Source organism: Marmota flaviventris, chromosome 10 (assembly GCF_047511675.1).
Source record: "Marmota flaviventris isolate mMarFla1 chromosome 10, mMarFla1.hap1, whole genome shotgun sequence".
NCBI lineage: Eukaryota > Metazoa > Chordata > Mammalia > Rodentia > Sciuridae > Marmota > Marmota flaviventris.
In genome coordinates, this window is record NC_092507.1 from 21,210,492 (window position 1) to 21,229,373 (window position 18,882).

Sequence of the window (18,882 nt, forward strand, 5' to 3'; positions counted from 1 at the left end):
TTTAGTCTCACAGCAACTCTGAAGTACAAATATCATTATCTCCATTTTACCGATAAAGGAAAATAAGGCTCATAAAAATTAAGTCACTTGTTTAAAGTTCATAACTGGGTTTTAAACTCAGGTCTGGCTGTTTTTTCTACATGTAGTTTTTCCTTTATAAATAGTGCCAGAAAGAAGCACTTTCTCCATACCCCTGCCCCATGTTCACTCTCTAACTCACGCGCTCTCTCTCTATTGTATATATATGAATGTGTGTGTGTATGTATGCTTGATCTTAGCCAAAAGGCTGAGAAGCAATGTGTGTATATACGTGTGTGTGTGTGTGTGTGTGTAAGGTGTGTAAGTCTGAAAATTAGAAAAATCTATCTGGTTTTAGATGATGATGATGATGATTAGTTTTGGTACTGGGTATTGAACAAAAGGTACTTTACCACTGAGCTACATCCCCAATTCTTTTTAAACTAGGTTTCACTGAGTTCCAACTTGTGATCCTTTAGCTTCAATAGAAGTAGTCAGAGTATGAGTAGTAGGATTTATATTTTTAAAAGATCACTCTGGTTGCTCTCTGGAGAGTTTATGGGTCATAAGTGGAAATAAGAAGATGAACTGGGAGAGTTTAAAACATTAGTCCAAGCAAAAAAATGAAGCTGAGGGGCTGGGGTTGTGGCTCAGCAATAGAGCACTCGCCTAGCATGTGCAAGGTCCTGGGTTCGATCTTTGGCACCACATATAAATAAAAAAAATAAAGCCATTGTGTCCAACTACAACTAAAAAATAAATATTAAAAAAAAATGAAGCTGAGGACTGGGGCTATATCTCAGTGGTGGAGTATTTGCCTAGCATGCACAAGGTCCTGGGTCCAATCCCCAGCACCAGATAATAAAAAGAGGAGAAAAAAGAATAGAGGAATTCTATGGATTCAGTGCAATCTCAATAAAATTCCAGTGGGATTTAAAAAAAGAAATGAAGCCAGGCATGGTGGTACACAACTGTAATCCTAGCAACTCAGGAAACTGAAGCAGGAGGATCACAAGTTCTAGGCCAACCTTGGCAACTTAGGGGAGACACTGTCAAAATTTTAAAATTTGGGGGACTGGGGATGTGGTTTAGTGGTAGAGAACTAGCCTAGCATGTGCAAGGCCCAGAGTTCATCCCCAGCATTGAAAAAAAAAAAAAAAATCAAATATTTTTTATGTATTTATTTTGATCTATTTTTAAATTTATATTTATTTATTTATTTATTTTTAAAATTTTGGTACCAGGGATTGAACCCAGTGCTGCTTAATCACTGAGCTACTTCCCCAGCCATTTTTTTTTTATATTTTATTCAGACACAGGATCTTGCTGAGTTGCTTTAGGACCTGACCAAATTGCTGAGGCCGGTTTGAACTTGTGGTCCTCCTGCCTCAGCCTCCTGAGCCCCTGGGATTATAGGTGTACCATCACACCCAGCCTAACAACTCTTTTTACCCCCTGCAGTACTAGGGATTGAACCCAGGGCCACATGTATAAGCTATGTTTCCAGCCCATTTTACTTTTTTGTTTTGAGAGAGTCTCGATAAGTTGCCTGGACTGGCCTTGGACTTATAGTCCTCCTTCCCCAACCTCCCAAGTAGCTAGGATTGCAAGCATGTGCCACCACACCCAGCTACTGACAAAATTTTCAAGAACTTTTATGGAACATGTAGGCACAGTGACTCGGAAGGCTAAGACAGGGGGATTGCAAGTTTGATACTAGCCTCAGCATCTTAGGGAGATCCTGTCTCAAAAAGGACTGGTGATATATCTCAGTGGTAAAATACCCATGGGTTCAATTTCCCGTTTCAAAGAAAAGAAAAGTTTTCTAAAAGGGAATAGAGATAATACTTTGTGTGTGTGTGGGGGGGTGGTGGTGGTGGTGGTTCTGGGGAATGAACCCAGGGCCTCAAGCATGCCAGGCAAGCACTCTACCACAGAACCATATCCCCAGCCCCAGAAGTAATACTATTAATAATAATATTGGGGGCTGGGGTTGTGGCTCAGCGGTAGAGTGCTCACCTAACACATGCGAGGCCCTGGGTTTGATCCTTAGCACCGCATAAAAATAAATAAATAAAATAAAGGTATTGTGTCCAACTACAACTAAAAATAAATAAATATTTAAAAAATAATATTGCATACCTGCCAGAGGTAGTGGTGCATGCCTGTAATCCCAGTGGCTTGGGGAGCTGAAGCAGGAGGATCACAGGTTCAAGGCCAGCCTCAGCAACTTAGCGAGACCGGCTCAAAATAAAATATTAAAAAAGCGGCTGGGGAGCTGAGGATATAGCTCAATTGGTAGAGTGCTTGCCTTGCAGACACAAGGCCCTGGGTTTGATCCCCAGCACCCCTGCAAAAATGCTGGAAATGTGACTCAGTGGTTGAGTGCCCCTGGGTTCAATCCCTAGTATCGAAAAAAAAAAAAATAATAATAATAATATTGCATACCAGTCCTCACATGTGACACTTAAAATATATTTCTAATCCTCATATCTATTTTACAGAGTAAGTATTTACAGAATAAGTATTATCAGTTCTATTTGTTTCAGATGGGAAAACTGAGGGAGTGAAATGACCTACCGTAGGTCACATAGATAGTAGCAAAACTAGAGTCAGTGCTTAGCAGGGGTGAGGCCCTAGGTTCAATTCCCAGTACCAAAAGAACAACCATAAAACTAGCAAAACTAGTTTTCAAACTTAGGTCTTGGGGGCTGGGGATATAGTTCAGTTGGTAGAATGCTTGCCTTGCATGCACAAGGCCCTGGGTTCGATCCCCAGAACCAAAAAAACAAAACAAACAAATTTAGGTCTTATCTAGTCTAGCCACAACATTTTCTTTCTTTCTTTTTTTTTTTTTTCTTTTCTTTTGTTTTCTCTTCTCTTTTCTTTCTTTGGATTGAACCACAGGGCACTTAGCCACTGAGCCGTATCTCCAGACCTTTTTTTGTATTTTATTTTGAGATAGGGTCTAAGTTGCTAAGGCTGGGTTTGAATTTGCAATCCTCCTGCCTCGGCTTCCCAAGCTGCTGGGATTATAGGCATGTGCCACCATGCCTGGCAAGCCACGGTGTTTTCTATACTGAAAGTAAAAACTTATAACCAGACAGAGGATATTTTTTTCTGATTTCTTTCTTTCTTTATATGGAAAGACATAGGTGTAACAATTAAATCAAAAAGCATTTATACATGTGATAAATCTTTGTATAGAAATTATTAAAATGCAATGAGGAAAATTTCATAATGTCTGGATTGTTTCATATTTATCAATAGCACAACAGGAAGCTGGTAGAACATTTGTTTTTTACTCTACAGGCATGTATTTTGTTTTAAATAGATGCTGCTGTTCTCAACAATGTGGCACATACCTTTGGCCTAATGGACACAGTTAAGAAGGTTTTGGACAACAGAAGGAACCAAGTAGAGCAAGGAGAAGAGCAATTTCTCTATACTCTGACAGGTGTGTATTTCTCTCCTTAGTACATATACTAATGTCCTTGAATCTTGCCATTTCCTTGTTAATGTTTGTTGAGACTGACTTTTTTTTTTTTTTAATTTTATATATCAGATTTTGCTTTTTGCTTTTTGAAAAACAAACAATCCACCTGAGGGAAGGTGGATTAAAACAAAGGAAAAAAGAGGGAAGCCAACATCATGATCCTTCTGTATCTTTTGGAGGAGTAAGATGTCTGCTAGATTGCTTCATTAATCAAATAATGTTGGTGACAGAAGACACAAATTAATCTTTGTCATTTTTTGAAACATTTTTCTAGTTGTAGATGGACACAATATCTTTGGGGTTTTTTATTTTATTTTATTTATTTATTTTTTTAATATTTATTTTTAGGTGTAAATGGACACAACACAATGCCTTTATTTTTTTATGTGGTGCTGAGGATCGAACCCGGGTCCTGTCCATGCTAGGGGAGCACTCTACCGCTGAGCCACCATCCCAGCCCTTGGGTTTTTTTAAATATTTATTTTTTTAGTTGTAGTTGGACACATATTTTTATTTTATTTATTTATTTTTATGTGGTACTAAAGATCAAATCCAGGGCCTTACATGTGCTAGGCGAGCACGCCACTGCTGAGCCACAACCCTATTTATTTATTTATAAATTTAGAAATTTATTCTGCTTAATCCATAAGCTTTATATAGCTTTAGTTTAAAAAAAAAAAAAAGAGAGAGGAAACAAAAATAGTGAAACCAAGACAATATTTTCAAAGTCTGGGCTCTTCTAGCCTTCCAAATACAAGAGCTCTGAAAGTTGTATATAGCAATTGGAAGAACAAGACAAAAATATGAATGGATCTGTGACATTTTATAAAACAAAATTTTAGATTAACTGAAGGATCCTTCCTTCATTTTAATAATTGCTAGGTTGAAGTTCACCATGTAAAAAAAAAAGAGGGGGCATGAATTTACATTGCAAAAGGTGTCCACAGTGTATTAGTGACATTCTTTTATTGACCGCTGACATAAATTCATTTAGAGTAAAATATTTTAAGCCAAAAAAAAATCCCTTTTTTAAAAAAGGGAGTTTAAGTATTGTTGGCATTCTCATGGTTCCTCTACACTCTCCTGGCTGTTCCCACAGGTTTGTTTTTTGTTTTTTGTTTTGTCTTTCTCTCTCTCCCCCGCCCCTCTCTTTTTTTCTTTACTTTTTCTCATTTGAGTCTTACCACCATTTAAGTTATGCTTCCAACTTTGTATGTTTGTAAGCTTTCCCAGAAATAAGACTACTGCTGAACTACCACAAAAGTATTAATTTATTTTTTTATGTGGTGCTGAGAATCGAATACAGTGCCTCACACAGGTGAGGCAAGAGTTCAACCACTGAGCCTCAACCCAGCCCAAATCTTCGTCATTTTACATTATTATTTTTTTTAGAATAAACTGCATTCATAAAAATAAAACTTCATAAAAATATGGAATGCTTTACAAAGTTGCGTGTGGTCCTTATGCAGGGGCCATGCTAATCGCTAATCTCTATATCATTCCAATTTTAGTATATGTGCTATTGAAGCAAGCTCATTTTTACATTATTGATACTGCTTCTTTTGGTAGATATAAATTTTGCACCTTCACCATTATTTATGGTAGTCAGAAATTACAAGCACCTAGGTAATTTAACTCTTTTTACAATCAAGACTTTGTGATCATTTTCAAATTAGATCTTGTTTTTGTTTTATGGTACTGGGGCTTAAAATATTTTAACATTGACATGTTAAAATACTGTTGTTTTAAAAACATTGTTTTAATGGAGCTGGGGCTATAGCTCAGTGGCAGAGAACTTGCCTGGTATGCGTGAGGCACTGGGTTCAATCCTCAGCACCACATGAAAATAAACAAATAAAATAAAGGCATTCTGTCCATCTACAACTACAAAAAAATTAAAAAAAACAAAACATTGTTTCAAGCTTTTTTTTTACATCTAGTTTATATATTTGTCATTGTTGTTGTTTGGTACTGGGGATAGAACTCAGAGGTCCTTTACCACTGAGTCACATTCCTAGTCCTTTTTCACTAAGTTGCCCAGGCTGTTCTCAAACTTGCAGTTCTCCTGCCTCCATCTCCAAAATTGCTGGGATTACAAGTGTGTGCTGCCACACCCAGATCTAGTTTGTATTTTAACTTCAGTTCACTGAGTTTTGGTCCCCCTGAGAATGCTAGGATGATCATTCTCCCTCTTGACTCTGTATAGATAATTGAGAGGATAAATGATCTGACAGAAAAGCCTAGAGTAGATAGATCTCTTGTCATTTTACTACTAGCCTGGCACTTTCTCTTACCTTGAAACTTTAATCTATCAGCAGAATGGGTTTTTATTTTTTTGGGTACCAGGAATTGAACTCAGGGGCACTCAATCACTGAGCCACATCCCAGCCCTTTTTTTGTATTTTTTTATTTAGAGGCAGGATCTCACTGAGTTGCTTAGCACCTCACTGTTGCTTAGACTGGCTTTAAACTCACAATCCTCCTGCCTTAGCCTCCCAAGCTGCCATGTTTACAGGGGTGTGCCACCATGCCCAGCAGCGGAATGGTTTTTGTTAGAAATGTGGGCTTTTTCTGGGCATGGTAGTGCACACCTGTAATCCCAGCAATTTGGGAGGCTGAGGCAGGAGGATAGAACCGTTAAGACTTCTTTCAGACTGGGGATATAGCTCAGTTGGTAGAGTGCTTGCACAAGGCCCTGGGTTCAATCCCCAGCACCATAAGAATTCTTTCAGTTCTATAATTCTTAGAGAGTTATTCTGTAACTCACTTGAGACATCTCTGGGTTCATGGTAGACTGGCAATTTGGGTCACCACCAAAGGAGTTTTCCAGTCAAAGTAGTTTTCCATCAAGGTAATCTTGATTTGAAGGACAGTTTGAGAGCCATTGTGTTTTTAGAATGATTCCAAATGTATTGTGCAGATACTTCTTATTTCATCTATAGACCTAGGCAGGAATATTTAAGCCAGAACACCAATTGGATGATCTTAGAGAAGTAGAGAATAGAATAGTGGTTGCCAGAGTCTGGGAAGGGTGTGAGGGAAGGAGGGTTGGAGAAAACATGGTTAATGGGTGCAGGGGTGCACTTGGATAGGAAAATAACTTCTAATGTTCTTTGGCACAGAGGATCATTATGGTTGAAATCCATTAATTGAAATTTCAAAATAGTGAAGAGACGAATTTTTTGGGGGGCAGGAGGTACCAAGGATTGAATATGGGGGCACTTAACCACTGAGCTATATCCCCAACCCTTTATTTTTATTTAGAGACAGGTTCTCACTAAGTTGCTTAGCACTTTACTAAGTTGCTGAGGTTGCCTTTAAACTTGCAATCCTCCTGCCTCAACCTCCTGAGCAGCTGGGATTACAGGTGTGACCCACCATGCCCAATTGAAGAGAGGATTTTGAATATTTCGAACACAAAGAAATGATATCTCTCTGAAGTGATAGATATGCCAATTATTTAATCTGATCATTGCATATTATATACATGTATTGAAATACCACCAGGACCCTATAAATATGTACAATTAGTACATATCAATAAAAAAGACTGGAGAAATAGGTCAGTTTTAGAGCATGTGCTTAGCATGCTTGAGCCCTTGGGTTTATCTTATTGGCACTGGGCATTGAACCCAGGGCTGCTTTAAGCTTGAGCTACATCCCCAGTCATTTTTGTTTTTAAATTTTGAGATATGGTCTTACTAAATTACCCAGGCTGGCCTCAAATTTGGCAATCTTCCTGTCTTAGCCTTCCAAATTGTTGGGATCACAGGTATACATTACTATGCCCAGCTAAAGCCTTGGATTTAAAACTTGTACTTGTGAAAAGGAAAAGAGAAAAAAAAGACCAGCTGGAGGCTTCTTTGGTTTCCATTTTGGTGATAGCTGACAAAATGCTGGAGGAGCTTTTAGAATTGAAAGTAGGATCACAGCTTGAAAAAATTCTGAACTGTTACCCTGCCTATAATTACACAAAGAAATGTAATTACTGGAGGGGTTTTAAAATCATCCATTCTAGTCATTTTGAAAACAGTGGAGTCTCTTCTCTGAGGCTACATAGTGGATAAACCAGGGCAGGATTCCATGTCTCTTGATTCCCAGTTTAATGTTCCGAAGATTATACTTCCCACCACACAGTTTTTTGTTTTTGTTTTTTAACCATAGACTTGGAACGCCAGTTGGAAGAGCAAAAGAAGCAAGCCCAGGATCATAGGCTGAAATCCCAGACAGTTCAAAATGTGGTACTGATGCCTGTGAGCACTCCTAAGCCTCCAAAAAGGCCTCGGCTCCAGCGGCCAGCCTCCACCACCGTACTGAGCCCTTCTCCTCCTGTGCAGCAACCTCAATTCACAGTCATCTCACCCATCACCATCACCCCAGTGGGTCAGTCATTTTCCATGGGCAATATTCCAGTGGCCACCCTCAGCCAGGGCTCCAGTCCTGTGACTGTCCACACACTGCCTTCTGGCCCTCAGCTCTTCCGATACGCCACAGTGGTCTCCTCTGCCAAGAGCAGCTCACCAGAAACAGTGACCATCCACCCTTCATCTAGCTTGGCACTGCTAAGCTCTACTACCATGCAGGATGGAAGCACCCTGGGCAACATGACCACCATGGTGAGCCCTGTGGAGCTGGTAGCCATGGAGTCTGGCCTGACCTCAGCACTCCAGGCAGTTGAAAGCACCGCAGAGGATGGGCAGACCATCATTGAAATTGATCCAGCCCCAGACCCTGAAGCTGAAGACACTGAGGGCAAAGCAGTCATCTTGGAGACAGAGTTGAGGACTGAGGAGAAAGTAGTGGCTGAGATGGAAGAACACCAGCACCAAGTCCACAATGTGGAGATTGTGGTCTTAGAGGATTGACTGGGGATCTCGGGGCCAGGAGATATGTTTTGGTTTGGAATTTTAATTATTTGTTTATTTTTATCATTGTCCCACTCATTTCCACATAGGATCCTTCCTTTTTTTTTTTTTTTTTAGAACAAAATTTCATTGTTATAACTGAAAATGTTGGATTCCTCCCACTCTCTCATTGAAAAATGGACAAAACAAACTGCCCTTCCACAGTTGAGAGTAGGTCGTTCAATGTCTTAATCATCTTACTCCATGAAAGTTATTTTTTTAGGGGAGGCATCAAAATAACCAGAAACCCTTTCCAGTCTAGTCTATCTGTGTACGCATGTGGTTTTATTCTTGTAAAGATGATTGACCAAACTCTGGAACACAGATCTGACACTGGAAGGCAACCCATTCACATGTGGATGCAGAAGTATGCTTTTTTTTTATTTGTATCTTGGAAAGGATTCTCAGAGGGCAGTGCAAAACTCTGAAACAAAAAGAAGTTGAACTCTGCTTGGAGGGGAAGGTAGCATGCTAGCTGCAGCTTAAAAAGGGAAATGCTTTCACAAGGATGGGGCAAGGGAATTATCTTACCTACAAAGGTGCAACTGATATCACTTAAGATCTCTGAGGGTTGTTACTAGGGGTACCATTTGAAAAGAGGCCAGTAATAAGTGGAAGTGTACATTTTCACAGAGTAAGTGATAACAGTGGCCTGTGGCTTTGCTGAAATAGAAATCAAGGGACACTACAGCTGTGCTTTAAAGTTCAAGGTGATAGCTTCCTTGCCCCCCACTTTGTAGAAGCACTTACCCTCCTAACCTAGGATCAGTTCTTTCATTTGCAAACTGTGTGATGTGGTGTAAATTGCTCTGGTCTTTAGAGTGTGGCTGCCTGTGGGTGGGACTCCAAGGCCATCATTTTTATTGCATGACTCCAGGAACAGGGGGAGTTCCTCATTCAGACCAGCTTCCATCTTTGATGGGGCCTTTCCCCCTCCTCCTCCTTGGCTTTGGAACCAAAAGCAGTCACTCATCTGGTGCTTCCTCTTGTTCTCCCCTCTACCCTCAATTCTTAATGGCATCTGTCTTCTGGATCCCACGCTCTTCAGCTTTTTGGCTGATTTGGAGATCAGTGACAGGTGCCTGCCTGCCTTCATCTCCTTTTAGATTCATTTATACCACAGATGTTTCTGTGAGATACTGAGCTCATAAAAAAGCCTTAGGCTTGGCAGGGAAAACTGGTAACACCCCCAGCCTTTCCTGAGGCACCAACTAAATGTCTCCTCTTGAGTGAGCTGGACTCCCTGGGAAAGAAACATTATCTGTGACATTATATTATAGGAAATGTACCAGGAATGTCAATAGTAATGTTGTGTTTTGTTTTTGTTTTCCTAAATGTTGTTTGTATATTTAGAGCTGGCAATTTTTTTTTTTTTTTTTTTTGTGCTATGATTCCTTCTCTTTGACTGGTCCTCTTCAGTGTTTGGGATAAGAGTAGACCCTGTTTTTTTGTTGTTTCTTTGACTTCATTGTTTACTGCACCAGGATAATATAGGGAAACTACAGGCAACTTTAATGAAAAAATAGGTTAAAAAAAAAAAAAAAAAGCACACACTTTAGGAATGGGAGGATTTTTTTTTTTTAATTAAAAGCAAATCTTTGACCTGTAGTTTCTTTCTTTTTTTCTTTCTTCTTTTTTTTTAAAGAAGGCTTTTCTCTGAAGGTGTGTTTTTTCCCAACAGATGTTGGAAACTGTATCAAAGCCAGTGAAAATTGTGTTCTGCCATCCCTTGGATGGCTGCATATAGCCAGAGAAGCCCTCTAACTGGGGAGGGTCAATCTTAAAAGTTGTAAGAGTGAGACTTCTGAACTCTGTACAAGTAGTGGTTTCAGCTTTAAAATTAGGGTTTGATTTTTCTTTTCAAAATATTTAGTAGACTTAGCATTCAGTTTAGAAAAAAATCTTTGGCCTTTTACATATCTTTAGTGAGGGAAGTGGCTTCTGTTATCTGCTTCTTTAGTTTTTCTCCTGGTACATAAACAAAATCTCTGTCTAAAGACTGAAGCTACTACTTGAATCTAGAAAGGCACATCTCATCCCTATTGTGATCTTTAGGGATACTTTTCTCTTTCCCAGAAATGAGAGGACCAATTCAGAATAGCAGAGGAACCTAAAGATTTTGGTGAGCTAGCTCAAGTTTCTTTCTTTTCCCCATCAGAGCTGTTGGTAGTGTATAAGGTAGCATGAACATCATGCTTCCAATGTCAAGAGATCTCCTGAAGACACAACCTGTTGACTTTCTGAATATTCCAGCTGGTGAAATACATGAGCTTTACTGTTTTGCTGGTCTTCCAATGACCTGTCATTATTAGCTGCTGTGGTAGCCATTGCTCTGTGTGAGTTCCCTGACTCCCTGGTCTAGGTGATTTTAACTGGGGTGAGACATCAGCAAGCCCCTGACACGTGCATAAGCAGCTGCAATGAATCTCCTCAGGCTGATTTGACAGGAGCCATCTATCTTTCTATTCATTCATTAAATAAACATTTATGAATACCACTTATGTGCCAGGCTTTGTGCTAGGCACCAGAAGTGCAAAGATGAAGACAGTGCCTACATTCAAGGAGTTACTTCTCCAAACCTCTGGAGTTGTGGACAATCTTCCAATATGTTTGGTTTCTTTTGTAATCCTATGTATCTTATTTTATGCATTGAAAAACATTATTCTGAGAATTGGTCCATAGATTTCAGGATTGTGCCAAAGAAACAAAAAGGTGAGAAGCCACCTCCAATGAGATTCTGAAACATGGAGGTGAGTGCAGCTACAGGGTTGTTGGCCTGGAGATAAGAAAGCAAAGGGTCAAGCTCCTAACTCACGGCGGGGTTCATAAAAGAGAAAAAATCTTTAATCTCTTGCTGCTTCTGCCTGCAGAGGCAGGCAGAGTCAGTAGATGGGCAATCTCCTGAGAGTGCCTCACTGGAGAAAAACGAGTATACCTGGGCTTCTCCAGGTTTCCATCAAATGAAACCAGGGCTGAATCTGGTGTAGGACTGGAGTCTAGCTGGTAAAGGGGAAATGCTCCAGACCCTGCCATGTGGTTTCTCCAAAGGCCTGAGTCAACTGTACAACTGTCTTGTCTTGGCCATGTCCCTGTTTGGTCCGTGCCTTATTCCCATATCCTTCTTAATTTCCATATCTAACCTGCCCCCCAAAATAGTGATTCTGAAGTAAAAATGGACCATAGACATGAATATTGAAGATTCAAAATCACTTCAGAGTGCATTTTTTACACACCTATGTTCACATTAGGAAAGGAGGGTCAGAGTAAATTCAGTGTTAGAAATTAACAGTTAAGGTGTCTTTGATATTCTTTAATGGTGGCCATTTACCCTGTGTCAAAAGGCAGTAGAGGTGAGTATATGGTGGTGAGTACAGAGTTATAACCATAGCAAGATTCAAGCATGAAATATGGAATTACTAGTTGACTGAGTTCTAACTGACCCAGGTTTTAAAACTCTCAAGAGTTAGAAAGGAAAAAAAAAAGGTTGAATCCTGAAAATAGACATAAGGTTATGATTCACCTTGGACAATACTACTTAGGAAATAGTTCTCTCAGTCAAAAAAGGGACACCAGCCTAGCTCCTGCATTTCAGACAACTTTCCTAATACAACTGATCACTTCCCTGAAGGTAGGACAGATCCCTTTCACTTAGGATGATCCCTCCCTGGAATTTTTTTTTTTTTTTTGGTAGTGCTGGGAATTAAACCCAAGGGTTTGCACAAGCTAACCAAGTGCTCCAACATTGAGCTACATCCCCAGTCTCTCCATGGGAAATTATTGGGTAGTCTATAATGTACTTTCATAAGATCCATGGTTGTCAGGGACCCCAAGGAATTGGTTCTGCCAGATTTAGACTCTGTCCCTTGAATTTCTATTTTAGTACCATTTGAGTTCTTTCCAGGTTTCCTTCCCAAGACTAGAACACCTTTGCCCTTAGTTATGCAGTTTGACTTACTCTATTTTTAATCCCCTCTGTATACACTCCTTCATCCTTGTCTTTTTCTGTTTCATTAATTCTGCCTTTCTGCCAGGTCAGTGCAGTAACTTTCAACTCTTTTTTTTTTTTCCCCAATACTGGAGTTAAACCAGGATGCTTTACCATTGAGCTACATTCTCAGCCATTCTTATTTTTGACAGGCTCTAAGTTGCTTGAACTTGCAATCCTCCTGCCTCAGCCTCCTGAGTGTTGTTTGGATTACAGGTGTGCACCAATTTACCCTGCAATTTTCAACTTTTTTCTGGAGGGTTTTGGGAGTAGGGATTGAATTCAGGGGCATTCTATCACTGAGCCAAATTACTGGTCTTTATTATTATTATTATTATTATTATTATAATTTTAAGACAGGGTTTCATTAAGTTGCTGAGGCTACCCTCCAACTTGTGATCCTCCTGCATCATGCTTCCTAGGCAGTAAGACTACAGGCCTCTATCACCTTGCCTAGGTAGTACCTGAAGTTTGTATTATGTCTTCTGAGCCTTTCAACATAACAGAACCCACACCCTGCATTCTGCATTGTGAAATTGCTCTGGGCTTTCCTCATGTTATCTCTGGTTTCCATTTCTGTACCACTACTGGTAGTCATGTCTTGGAATTTGGTATATATGGATCTACCTTTGTAGTTTGAGAACATGAATAAATAGTCGGTTTGGTTTACAATAGAGTAAATGTGGGACTGGGCATGTTGGCACATGTCTGTAATCCCAGCCACTCCAGAGGATGAGGCAAGAGGATTGAAAGTTCAAGGGCAGCCTGAGCAATTTAGTGAGACTCTGTCTCAAAATAAAAAGGGCTGGAGATGTAGCTCAGTGGTAAAGTGCCCCTGGCTTAAATCCTCAGTACCTCAAAAAAAAAAAAAAAGTATGGTGAGTGAGGATATAGCCCCGTGATAGAGATGTTTGCCTAGTATATGGTAAGCCCTAGGTTCCATCCCCAGCACCACAGGAAAAAAGAAAGAAGAGAAAATGTGAGGCTTGGTGAGGACTCACAAACACAGGTTCCCCATGGGCTTCTCTAGAAGGGTTTACTTGCATTTCAAAATGTAGATGTATTTATTTGCTTTTCTCTCTCTCTCTCTCTCTCTCTAACTTGTTTTCTCTAACAAAGTCTATAAACTATAGAGCAAACCGGAGACTCACAGCAATGTTTCAGCCTGCAAATTTATTTCAATTCACATTTCTGTTTTATTGAATTTGCATATGGGAAATCATAGATGTATAACTTGATAAATTTGACAAGCTGAACACACCCATGAAACCAGCATGCAGATCGAGGAAAGCAAACATTACCAACACCTCACCCTGCAAGGGTAACTATTCTCCAGTTCTCTAACACAGTTTATTTTTGCTTCTTTTTGAACCTTTTTGTGAGTGGATTTTTCACTCAACATTGTGTTTATGCCACTCATCCATAATATTATATGAAGTTGTTAGTTTTTTCTCATTGCTCTATAGAAACTAGCTATGCCAGAACTGAAGCATTTGACCAATAATGAGCACTTGGGTAACTTCCACCTTGGAATGATTATAAATCATTCCTCTGTGAACTTTTTTTTTTTTTTCCCCCTCAGTGCTGGGAATGGAACCCAGGCCTTAAGTATGCTGGGAAAATGTTCTGTTACTGACTATATCCCCAGCCCCAACCTTTTTATACGTGTCTTTTGAGAAATATAAATATGCAGTCGGTCATGGAGGCATATACCTATAATCCCAGCAACTCAGCAGGCTTGTTGCCAAAAGCTCAGTCCTTGTCTGGATGTCAATCCAATAATCAGGAAACTGTTTTGAGAAAAAGGAAAAAGAAGGTTTATTGCTTTGCTAGCAAAGGAGAAATGCAGGGGATTCCTGTCCCAAAGGCTGTATGATTCTGCTCATCAGCAGGAACAGGGGGCTTTTATAGAGGTGATTCAAAGAAAATGAGATTAGAGAGGAGAGATCAGGAAGAAGTTTAGGCAAAAGAAAATCAGAGAGGAGAAGATTTAGGGAAAAAAGATTGAGAAAAAGAACAAAGCCACAGGGATATAGTCAAAGCATCAAGTGAACCCCTGTTACAGGCTGAGGCAGGAGAATTGCAAGTTCAAGGCCATCCTGGGCAATTTAGGGAGAGTGTATCTTAATGAAAATAAAAAGGGTTGGAGATATAGTTCAGTGGTGGCAGAACATCCCTGGGTTCAAATCCCTAGTACATCAGGTACATATATATGTCGAGTTTCAAACATTAGGATGGTTCATATGAAAAAAAGACAAGATACAGTTTTTCTTTTAAAATATTTTTTAGTCATTAATGGGCCTTTATTTTACTTATTTATATGCGGTGCTGAGAATAGAACCCAGTGCCTTACACATGCTAGGTGCTCTAACATTGAGCCACAACCCCAGCCCCAAGATACAGTTTTTATTAAACCAAAACAAACCCAACAACATCAGTAGTTTTCTTACAAAAGTTGGTTCACATTTCCTTATAATAACTCTTGACTGGAACTGAGGCATATCTTCAGTATGGCTTCTTCATCAACCCCACAAACTCCCTATGACAATCCCAGATTGACTGACTGACTTAAATAGTTGTGTTTGTTGTTGTTGTTGTCTTTTTTTTTGGTACCAGAGATTTAAATCCCTTGGGTGGGCTTAACCACTGAGCAACATCCTCAGCCCCTTTTGTGTTTTTTAGTTTTGAGACAGCCTCACCACTAAGATGCTGAGGCCAGCTCTGAATTTACAAGCCTCCTGCCTCAGCCTCCCAAGGTGCTGAGATTATTGGCATGCACCACCACACCCCACCCAGCTGCTTAGAATATCCTTCCCCCAGATAACTACAAAACTTATTTCCTCACTTCCTTCTAGCCTCTGTTCACATGCCACCTTATCAGGGAGGACTTTCCTAACTATACACCCTATAAAAAAATGGCAATTTCCCCCTGTGCTATGCTTCCTATATTCTTCTACTCTCCTTTCTTTTTCTTTATTTTACTTATCTGACACATTTATTTTCTCCCCTCTAGAATAGAAGCTCCTTGAGCAAGAAACTTTCTTGTCTAAATATGTAGTTTCCACAACTGGAACAGTGCCAGACATGTAGTGGAAGCCTGATAAATATTTGATGCATGAATAATTATATTAAGGGCTAGAGATGGGGTTCAATGATAGAGTGCTTACCTGGGATACATGAGCCCCTGGGTTCCGATCCCCAGCACTGCAAAAAGTAAACAAATAATAATAATTATAGACAGTATTCATTGAAGGTGACTATGTACCACGAATTGTTCTAAGCACTTTACACATGCTTTTTCTTAGTGAGCTTTTTCTCTGCTGTGACCAAAAGACCTGATAAGAACAATGTAGAGAAGGAAAAGTTTATTTGGGGCTCATAGTTTCAGAGGACCCAACTCCATTGCCAACTCCCTTGCTCTGGGCCTAAGGCGAGGCAGAACATCATGGTGGAAAGCAGCTCAGAACATGTCAATCAGGAAGCAGAGAGAGAGCTTTCGCTTACCAGGGACAAAATATAAATCCTAAAGGCATGTCCTACCTGCCTACAGTCACCATCAGTTAATTCATTCAAGTGGATTAATGCATTGATTAGGTTAAGACTCTCAAAACCCAATCATTTCACCTCTAAACTTTTTTTTTTGCATTGCCTCACACATGAGCTCTTGGGAGACACCTCATATTTAAACTGTAACACCTTTCTTTCTTTCTTTTTTTTTTTGTGCTGTGCCATGGTTGGAACTCAGAACTTCACACATGCTAGCCAAGTGTTCTGCCACTGGTCTATTCTCCCAGGCCCAACGTGTTTGTTGTTGTTTTAAAATTTTTTTTTATCTCAACATATGTTTGATCCTCACAGCTATCCTATGTGATAGATGGTATTATTGGCTTCATTTTACAATGAAGAAATTAACATATTCATTCTGAACAGAGATGCTTTGTTTTCACTTTTTGATGGTGCAGAAGATGGAACCCAGAGCCTCCTCACATATGCCAATCTACACCTCAAGCTCCATGTAGCTCAGTGGTAGAGTACTTGTGGGTTCAATAGAACAGAGCATCTTCTTTTTGCTTGGAGGAAGAAATGGGCTTCGTCCATCATGATATTGAAGGACCGGTAGCAGATGGGTAGGAAAGATGACAAGGTCACTCCAGGCAGAAAGAACAGTGTATGGTATGAAGAGGCTGGGGGTGCCTGGGGGTATATCTTAATGGTAGAGCCCTGCCTATCATACGTGGGACCCTGGGTTCCATCTCTAGCACCAAAATGGGTAAGTCAATGCATAAATAAATAAAAGAACTGCATGTACAAACTCATAGGCTCTAGAAAAAAATGCATATTTGGCAACAAGTTCAGTGGGACATAGAATGGGGGAGATGTGGCAGTTGAACTTGAGAAATATACAAGGGTGGCTTGGTTTGTATATGGTGTGGAGTACAGAGAACCAACAGAAATTCTTATTTTTTTAAATTTATATATATTTTTCGTACTAATATTGAACCCAGTGTTGCTGAAGGCTTGGTCCTTATCCCTGATGCCAATCCAATAAGAAGGACACAGTTTTGAGAAAAAGGAAAAGGAAGGTTTATTGCTTTGCTAGCAAAGGAGGTACACAAGGGATTCCTGTCCCAAAGGCTGTGACTCTGCTCCTCAGCAGGAACAGGGGGATTTTATAGAGGTGATTCAGAGAAAATGAGATTGGGGAGAGATCAGGAAGGAGAAGATCAAGGAGGAGAAGTTTAGGGAAAAGAATATGAGAGAAGATCAAGGAGGAGATCAGGAAGGAGAAGGCTAGAGGAAAGAAAATTGGGGAAAAAGAAAAAAAAACATGTAAATTGCATAGTCACAAGGGATATTATCAAAGCATCAAGTGAACCCCTGTTACACCAAGGGTGCTTAGCCTCTGGGCTACACCCCAGCCCTTTTTATTTTTTATTTTGAGACAGGGTCTTGCTAAATTGTTTAGGGCCTCGCTATATTGCTGAGGCTGGCTTTGAACCTGTGATCCTCCTGCCTCAGCCTCCAAAGTTGCTGGGGCTCAGTGTTTCCATAGCAATGTTTGCAGTATGCTTAGTGTTTGCACACTTATTCAATCCCTAGAACCAAGGGGGGGATAAAAGATATGGAATGCTTCATCCACCCAGTGGCAAAGCCAAAACTAGAAAATAAACCAATTCCCAGTACAGTATTATATTTTCCTAGCCATAACATGATATCACACATTCCATACTTCCCTTCCTTCTTCCTAATCATTAAATGTATCAGTCTTGTGTATTCTGTTTCTACAGGAGCCTGTTAAAGCCAATGTGGTAAACTAATTCAGGTTTAGAGATTGCCCTTTCCCCAAGGATATTTGCATTTTAACTGGGGACTACTGGAGAAAAGGCAATCCCTAAGGAACTAATCAAAATTTCTTGTATCATGAAGATGTTATTGGAAGTAAGGAGTTTTTACTTCTCTCTCTTAATGAGATCATAGGAAAAATATGAACAGTTGCCTTTTTAAAAAAAATTATCTTTGCAACAAACCTGTTAGGTAGGTATTATTAACTCTTTTTTTTTTTTTTTAATTGTGAGAGTCTGAGAAGGGTTTAGTAATTTTCCTAATGTTGAACATCTGGTGGGGAAGCCAGTGTTTAGACTCTTCCTATGTAGTATATGACTCCCAGTCTAATCCTCTTTTTATAACCCCATGTTGCTTCCAAGGGTAAGTGTAGGCAACAGCTTACACAGTTCATATATAAATCTGGGCCATGGGGTTAACTGGCTGATTATCTTTAATAAAAAGTCTTAGTAGGTTCATTTTATTCCCTTGGTGGGATCTAACCTTGGAGACTTGACATTTTACCATCTCCACTAAAAGTCTTCCTCCTTTAGTGCTTGACCTCATCATTCCAACCATAAGTGTGATTGTGGGAAGGAAAATGCATTGAGCACTTTGAGCAAAATAATAATGTAAAATCCAAGATGCCATTTATTTTATTCCTTAGTCCACCAGTTTTCCATATTGAGCGAGAGAATTATGTTAGGTTGACAACTAACAGTGCATTACTTATATGTTTACTACTATTTACAGTAACAAAAGCAGGTATTGAGTCTTCCTAGTAACAACTATCCCTGCATGAGGTGGGGTTTCCCCTGACTAAAAATGCTTCTGCCGATTCTTCTTAGATTCTTCGAATCTCCTCTGGATTCTGGGTCCTGATTACAAGATTTCTTTATCAAATGCACTGTCTATTAAATAGCTTTGTAACCTTGGGCAGATTAATCTGTTTTCCCAGTTGTAAAATGGAGAGACTGATAGCTATTTTGTTGTTGAAAGGCTTTAATGTGTTTCTGAGAGCCTTTACTGACAAAGTGTGGTCCATAGTAGGGTTCGCATGGTGTTAATTTTCTTCCTGCCCCAGGTCAAAGGCGTTCTTTGCTTTGAAAGGGGCGGGGGGGGGGGGGCGGGAGAGGTGTGCACCGGGGCGCTCCAGC

At 39.8% G+C, this 18,882-nt stretch overlaps 1 protein-coding gene and 1 non-coding gene across 5 annotated transcripts in view; one reads left to right on the forward strand and one right to left on the reverse strand.

Moving 5' to 3' along the window:
- Gmeb1 (glucocorticoid modulatory element binding protein 1) overlaps positions 1–10,915 on the forward strand; it is a 42,681-nt gene extending 31,766 nt beyond the window's left edge. For all 4 annotated transcript variants that reach the window (XM_027937458.2, XM_027937459.2, XM_071617543.1 and 1 more), the window contains exons 9-10: positions 3,353–3,475; positions 7,679–10,915. In XM_027937458.2, coding sequence (XP_027793259.1) covers positions 3,353–3,475; positions 7,679–8,379 — 824 coding nt within the window. In that variant the 3' untranslated portion in view covers positions 8,380–10,915. The remainder of the gene's footprint in view (positions 1–3,352; positions 3,476–7,678) is intronic.
- On the reverse strand, positions 4,939–5,049 carry LOC114094553 (U6 spliceosomal RNA). The gene has a single exon (XR_003583063.1). It is a non-coding gene; the product is annotated as a U6 spliceosomal RNA (small nuclear RNA).
- Positions 10,916–18,882: the final 7,967 nt, after the last annotated feature.